The 7,484-nt window shown below is 36.7% G+C and overlaps 1 protein-coding gene across 4 annotated transcripts; it reads left to right on the top strand.

Annotated features, from left to right (window-relative positions):
• On the top strand, nucleotides 254-5,868 carry LOC107631192 (auxin response factor 3). Of its 4 annotated transcripts, XR_002359798.1 has the most exons (12): nucleotides 254-1,254; nucleotides 1,494-1,550; nucleotides 1,956-2,129; nucleotides 2,380-2,464; nucleotides 2,565-2,655; nucleotides 2,742-2,906; nucleotides 3,524-3,643; nucleotides 3,727-3,802; nucleotides 3,964-4,123; nucleotides 4,216-5,087; nucleotides 5,123-5,315; nucleotides 5,432-5,868. XR_002359798.1 is itself a non-coding variant. In XM_016334550.2 (11 exons), exons 1-10 carry the CDS (start codon nucleotides 913-915, stop codon nucleotides 5,058-5,060), a joined length of 2,115 nt encoding a protein of 704 aa, XP_016190036.1. In that variant the 5' UTR covers nucleotides 256-912; the 3' UTR covers nucleotides 5,061-5,071; nucleotides 5,432-5,868. The 4 variants fall into 4 exon arrangements, 3 of the variants coding, with proteins under 3 accessions (XP_016190036.1, XP_016190039.1, XP_016190035.1); XM_016334550.2 differs by lacking the exon at nucleotides 5,123-5,315 and having other exon boundaries at nucleotides 256-1,254; nucleotides 4,216-5,071; XM_016334553.2 differs by lacking the exon at nucleotides 5,123-5,315 and having other exon boundaries at nucleotides 256-1,254; nucleotides 1,968-2,129; nucleotides 4,216-5,106; nucleotides 5,432-5,799.

Raw genomic sequence — 7,484 nt, 5'->3', positions numbered from 1 at the left:
TGAGGGAGAACCAAATCGAAAACCAGAGCTAATAAGTGGTAATCTAAAGTAGTGCATTGATTTTACTAAGCAGTAAGAAGAAGAAAGAAGAAGGGATAAGAGTGAGATTTGGTGAAATAGAAGGGGACAGAATAGACATCCCCCCCGGAAATACAGGGAGAAGCCCGTACATTCTTTTTATTTATTTAATTTTGTAATTGGCCCTTTCACCAATGAAAATTGAATAAAAGGCTCTCATAAAATGCATGAGCCACTACTACTACTACAGTCTACAGTACAGTCATTGTTCTTGCTTGTTTCTTTCTTTCTCTCTCTCTCTGTCTCTCTCTGCCACACATCACACCCAACAGTCTCAGCATTGCAGCAGCTGCAACCACTGCTCCTCCTGCTGCTTCACCCTGCAAACCAACAAAATAAAACATTTAACAAAAACAAAATATATTAAAAGAGAGTAAATAAAATAATGAAAAAAAAAAGGATTTTGATGAGATAAATGGGAATGAAAGCATGATTTGATGGTACCCAAGAGAGAGAGAGAGAGAGACCCCATTTCACTCATTCATTCAAAGCCAGGAAACAAAAGTAAAAGGAAGAAAGAACCCAAAAAAGAAAGAAAGAAAAGGAAATTCATCAGAGAGAGAGAGAAAGAGGGTCTCTTTCTTTCTTTCTTTTTGGGAGTATTGGGTCAGCTTCTTTTTAGCAAATGCCAAAGTTAGCTCTCTGAAAAAATGCAGTACCCATCATGAGAACATGAAATGAAATGAAACCCTTCTTCTCTTTCAAATCCCTCTCTCCATTCCCCATTCCCTCTTCTTCTCCACGCCAAGTCTTCAACTCCAAGTTGGTACCTTTTGCTACTCCATTAGCATTGTTCACAAGTTCTTTTCTTTCTTCTTTTAAATTTTAATTCTCATGGCGGGTTTGATTGATCTGAACACCACGGAGGACGATGAAACGCCGTCGTATGGTTCCTACGCTGCTTCTCCATCTTCTTCCTCCTCGCACTCGGGAACAAGCACTGCTTCTGTTTCAGCTTCAGCTCCTGTTGTTCCTGGTTCTTCTTCTAATTCCGTGTGTTTGGAGCTGTGGCACGCGTGTGCAGGTTCAATGATCTCGTTGCCGAAGAAGGGAACTCTTGTTGTGTACTTCCCACAGGGACACTCTGAGCAGCAACTTCACGATTTTCCTCTCTCTAACAACAATAACAGCATCCCACCCCATGTGTTCTGTCGCGTTCTCGATGTTAAGCTCCATGTGAGTACTATCTTCTTCTGCTCTCTGTTCTTTTATTTTGTTGTAAAGTTGATTTATTTTTCTGTTTATCTTATCTGGGTTTTGCTTGCTTGATGATGTATCACAAAATTATACTTTTTCATTTCCTCTGCTTCTTACTGCTTAGGGCGAGTCATGTAGAATAGAGAGCTTTAGGTTCGTCTTATTTGGAAATTCTTACGTGTAATGTGATGTTTGTGCGTTGTGATTCTTGTGTGCAGGCAGAGGAAGGGAGTGATGAAGTGTATTGCCAGGTTTTGCTTGTTCCTGAAAATGAGGTGAGGCTCATTCATGGTTTTTCACCTTTGTTCAGCTCCTTTTTAGGGAAAGCGATACCGTACCTAAGTCTAAGGGGCTAAGTAAAATTGACAAGATTGTGATAATTGTAATTCTTATGAATTTGCTTAGTTGAGGTAAAGCTCAATTGTCTAGTCTTTGAAATCCAAAGGTGTCAAAAGTACACAACATAGCTATAATTTTTGTTCTGTGTCTCTTTCAATGGTATTAGTAGTCATTTAAACACATTAACAGACCCTTACAACTGAACTGAACAAGGGAACTATAAAACACATTCTATTGTTACAAAGTTAAAAGAAAAGAGAGCTATGCTTTGGTACTAAATTGAGTTCCCTTCTTAAACTTTGATTTTGCATGAACTTGGCTGTTGTTTATATGAAGTACAGCAAAAATTTCAGGAAGGGGATATTGAGGCTGATGGTGAAGAGGAGGACACGGATGCTGTGATGAAGGCAACAACACCCCACATGTTTTGCAAGACTCTGACAGCTTCTGATACCAGCACTCATGGTGGATTCTCAGTTCCCCGTCGTGCAGCTGAAGATTGCTTTCCTCCGCTGGTAATTATAATGAGGATACATTCACTTCAAACTGACCTTGATCAAGTGTTTCCTTGATTCTACTTTTCGCATTTTTTTTATATCTACTGATGTTAAGCTAGCCTTTGTAAATGTATTGAAATTACACTGTTGTAGAATTTGGAAGTTTTCTTTCATTTATCATAACAACTGGCATCAATTTTCCTAGGATTAGGTAAGATCTGTAGTTTGAATAATTATGAATATAAGTTATAACTCAGTGTTACTTCAGGATTATAGTCAACAGAGGCCATCACAAGAGCTTGTAGCAAAGGATCTGCATGGCCGGGAATGGAAGTTTCGACATATTTACAGGGGTATGTCATGGTGTCTCTTTTCTTTCTAAGGAAAACAGTGAGATTGTGGATATGTGGCTGTTTGTGTATTTCATTAGTATTTCCTGTTTCGTCTGAACAGGGCAGCCACGAAGGCATTTGCTTACCACTGGATGGAGTGCATTTGTGAACAAGAAGCAGCTGGTGTCTGGAGATGCTGTCCTGTTTCTTAGGTATTCAGATCTAAATTATACCAAACATTGAATATTAACTAGTCTTTATAAGAAGGACATAACCAACATTTTATACTTAATGATAGGGGGGCAGATGGTGAACTGAGATTGGGAATTCGTAGGGCAGGTCAATTGAAAAGTGATGGTAAATTTTCAGTTCTCCCTCACCAGCAGTTGAATCATAGCACTCCTGTGGAAGTGATTAATGCTCTGTCTTCAAGATGTGCCTTCAGTGTTCACTATAACCCAAGGTATTTCTTCTGGTTTTTCTCTTCTGCTTTCCAAGTTGTTGAAATGGAAAATTTCAGTTTCCAGTTATATGATGTGATTCAGAAGGATGTTTAGTTATATATCAAATAGAGAGATATTCATTCGATCACTATCTTCCCGTATCGTCACAGTAAACGAACAACTGAATAGGAGATTTGGTTCTATAGACTAAAACAAGCTACAGTAAAGTTCTTGGCTACATCCCTCAGAAATTGTGAAGCCAATTTTCTAAGTTTTCTGCTTATACATTAAGCTTTTTCACCTGAAGATCTCCTTTTGAATGTCACTCAATTTGTAATTTTTAATTTGTCACTATAATTTTTATTTACCCTGTTTCAAATACAATCATTATTCAAAATCTCTCATTTTCTTTTGCCAATAGCATGGTTATTTACCCTCTGGTACTTCTGCAAAACCTTATTACACAACCAGTATTTTCTGATATATCTAGCCGAGCAACATAAGATTCCTGCTTTTTCTTCAGTCTCAGCTCATTAACTTAATGGCCCCATATACTATTCTTTAAACATTAAAGATTTCTGCCTTGGTGTGCCTGGTATCTGATTATTGTCTACTATAATTAATTGTTTCTTTGTAGGGTTAGTTCATCAGACTTCATCATACCTGTCCACAAATTCTTGAAGAGCCTTGATTATTCATATTCAGTTGGAATGAGGTTCAGGATGCGTTTTGAAACCGAAGATGCTGCAGATCGAAGGTTTGTTTGTGGTTTGTTCCTGTGCTTTGATGAACTTAGATAACCCTGTCAATGGAAAATCTTATTTGGACTTCTTTTGGCAGAATCACAGGATTAATTATTGGGATTAATGATGTTGATCCTGTCAGATGGCCCGGATCAAAATGGAGATGCCTGCTGGTATGTTGTTCACTTGTTTGGATCATTCTTACTTTGCTTAATATACTCTTGTCAAATGAGCATGTTTCTTGTTTACTGGATTTTAAGGACTCATCAAGGATGTGACATCATTTCTTCAGTGATTTAAATGATGGCAGCTATAAGTTCTCTTATCATTGTAGGTAAGGTGGGATGACTTAGAAACCACACGGCATAACAGGGTTTCTCCATGGGAGATTGAGCCATCAGGTTCTGCTTCCACTGCCAGTAGCCTGATGACAGCTGGTTTGAAGAGGAGCAAGATTGGATTGCCTTCAGCACAGCTAGAATTTCCAGTTCCCAGTATGCATCAATCTTTTTTCTTTCTTTTGATCTGGTTTAGTTTTTAGCTTGTCCAATATTCAGCTACTTAAGTTGTTATTTACTTCTAACAGATGGGATCAGTACATCAGACTTTGGGGAATCACTAAGGTTCCAGAAGGTCTTGCAAGGTCAAGAAATTTTGGGTGTTAATAATCCTGTCAATGGTATTAATGCTCAGTGTCACCAATTATCGGAACTAAGAAGGTGCTATCCTGGTACAACCTATCCTGGATTTACCACAGCAGGACATGGTACAATCCCACAAGTGAGTTCGGATGCTTCCTGCAATGGCATAGGCTTTGGTGAATCTTTCCGATTCCAAAAGGTCTTGCAAGGTCAAGAAATACTTCCAAGCCAACCATATGGAAATGGTCGCCTCGGAGCTTTTGATGGTTACCAGATGCTAAGGTCCAGAAATGGATGGTCTGCGCATATGAATAGCAATTCTTCTCATTTGCATGCACCCTTTCCATCTGGTCAACTGTCATCTCCATCATCCGTGTTGATGTTCCAGCAAGCATTTAATCCAGTTTCAAACTCTGATTATAGCAACAAAGCTAATCAGGTGAAGGGTGGTAAAGCACTTCAACGAGGTTCTTATGCTTCTGAAGTTGATGGTGGAACGAATGCTTCCTTCCCATCTTATGAGACAACTTTCCATGGGAAAGCTCAGGAAGGAAAAAATTCTTTCACTTTTTTAAATCTGCATGATCAGTTGGGTGGTAGTCCACGTTCACCTGATTCAAGATCAGAGCCGAGAGGAAGTCAAGAGCTGGTTTCTTCATGTAAAAGCAACTGCAGAGTCTTTGGTTTTTCACTAACTGAGGGTGCTCCCGTTGCAAGTGAAGAGACTGACCCCTCTACAGTCACTTTTCAATTAAATTCTGGGCCTTCTTTTACAAGACATTGCCAATGAAGGGCATTCACGTAAGTGCAAGACATTCCGAAGTAACTCTTCAGAAGTAAGCAATCTTTTTCCTATGAGACACTGTATTTGATATGTCATTCTAGTGCACTTGTCTTAAGATAGATTCTGTAGGTAAACGCTAAACAACTTCACTACCTGGAATTGTTAGCACACAGTATTTGACTTGTATGATTAGTGGATTCAGTAACAATTATGAAAAGGCCATTGATTAGATCACAATAAGCATGGATCGTTAATAACAATGTGAGTGCACCATATATTGAGGTTAACTTTACTGGGACTAATTTGAAAATGGCAGAAGAGTTTTTATGCATGTAGTTTATGTTATTAAATTTTTCTTCCTTTCATATTATGTGCAGGGTCAACTGCAGCATTGGTTTCAAAGTTAGAAGAAAGCACAATGCATGTTAGCGATGATCACTGGGATAAATGTAGCAAAAGTGCAATGTCTTTGGCATAATAATTTAGGATTTTGGGTACCAAAATAAACGTTTATAGACATGTACCTGAATTTGGCCATTATCCTGTGACCGGATTCTTGTATTAATCTTTGTTTACTCTAACCTATATCATGTTAATGTACCTTTGATGAAACGCAACATGCAAGCACTTTGACTTAGATTCATATACTTTTGGTGCTTTCTTGTTTCTTTGTACTTGTATGATTTGAGAGCATGTCCCCCTATAAACAACTATGAAAACATTTTGACCACGTGAGTCACTACTTTCCTAGTTTCACTCCTGCAAATCTTGTTAGACCCACAGTTTTATGTGATTATTAGAAAGTTGTGCTTGTGTTATGACAGCATGAAAACATGACGCACTGCATGATCGAATAGCATTCATTTGGATTTGGACTTTTATGTCACGATCAATTTGTGTTAAACGGTAACTACGATGAGGTCGCAAAACAAGTTGAAGGGTCGCATGAGACTCTTTTTGTGCACCATCAATTGATGTGATGCAAGCACAAGTAGGCCACTGGATAAGGATATTTGTGTTGACGTCATTGTTCAAATTTAATTCCAGCTATATAAATTCCAAACTTGGTGGTTTATGAGATGCATCCGAGTGATGATTTCAAAATGACACCTAGTGCATACAACAAAAATATGAAACTAGTGCTGAGTAATCAGTTGAAGTATATTTGCGGTTCTCTACTGTGTCCGGATACGTACTACACTACTAAACAAATTGTGAACCACCTTTGCATTTAGTCAGTCATCTAATTATACAATTTTTTGTGGATCATAAAATTCATTAAATTATTCTTTCCCATTTTTATTTTAATTATTTAATTGTTGTTATTACTACTGTAAAATTCTCGTACGCTGTAAGCATCAGTGTGTTTTTCCTCTTTTCTCGCGATGATTTTTTAAAGATTGTTATGAGCCGAATGTGTTTGGTTGAAGTTTGTCATATACCGTATTTTTAGAAATGCTATGTACATACCAGAAAATTATATATGTATTGTGTATAGATATATATATTGCTTAATTTATTTTCAATGGGTAATTTATATTTTAATATGTATTCTCATTTAATTATCATCATCTATTAGTAGACCAAATTTACTATTTCAAGATCTGTTTTTAGTACTAACTCAATTTTCTGGTTCAAAACTAGAGTGATTAAGGACTATTAAAGAAGATGTGATTAGCCTTTATCGGATAAAACATTCTTATGCCAGGCCCTATAGTGTTACAAATGAGTCCAAATACGATAATATAGTATCTATTGTGCTAGCATTAGGTATTTTTGGAAATCTAAAAAAGAAGTGAGCTTGATGAATAGTTGAATCAACGTGCAAAACAATATATATAGAAAGAACGAAGAAAAATGGGTGTAATTTCGGTGTAATAACGTGGCACAATAATTTGACTGATGTTTCTCACATGCAAAGAGTAAAGATTAGGGTCATTGAGCTTCTCCGGAAGATATACCTTACCAAGCTTGGGGCATTCACACGTTGTGCAGCATAATTAGCAGCAAATTTAGACCCGATTAGATTATAACTTCTTATTTTGTTTCCAAAATAATTTACTTTTCGGTTTAGAAATTTTGTTATTCTTTTGACTTACTTCTTGGTTTCCTCCTGCAGGTAAACGTGTGCAAATTATGGGATGCTCCCATAAAGATGCGTAAAACGTCTTTTTGTAAAGACATTTACGTGTTAAATTATTATTGGACGTATTAATGAATCGGCTATTTTTAAATTTCTTAATAAATTAGAATAAAATCGATTTTTTTATAACAATAACAATAAACCAAATTTTTTTAGGGATTTAATTGTATTTTTAAATTTTTAGAAATTTAAATGTTCGAAAAACAAAAGATCAGGAATATAATTGTCTTTTTATCAAAAAATTTAAAGATATTCGGTTTAAATGGTATAATTCGATTTATTATAAT

This window comes from Arachis ipaensis, chromosome B03, assembly GCF_000816755.2.
Source record: "Arachis ipaensis cultivar K30076 chromosome B03, Araip1.1, whole genome shotgun sequence".
Lineage (NCBI taxonomy): Eukaryota > Viridiplantae > Streptophyta > Magnoliopsida > Fabales > Fabaceae > Arachis > Arachis ipaensis.
The sequence above is the reverse complement of the archived record's forward strand: the minus strand, read 5'-3'. Positions and strand labels throughout refer to the sequence as shown.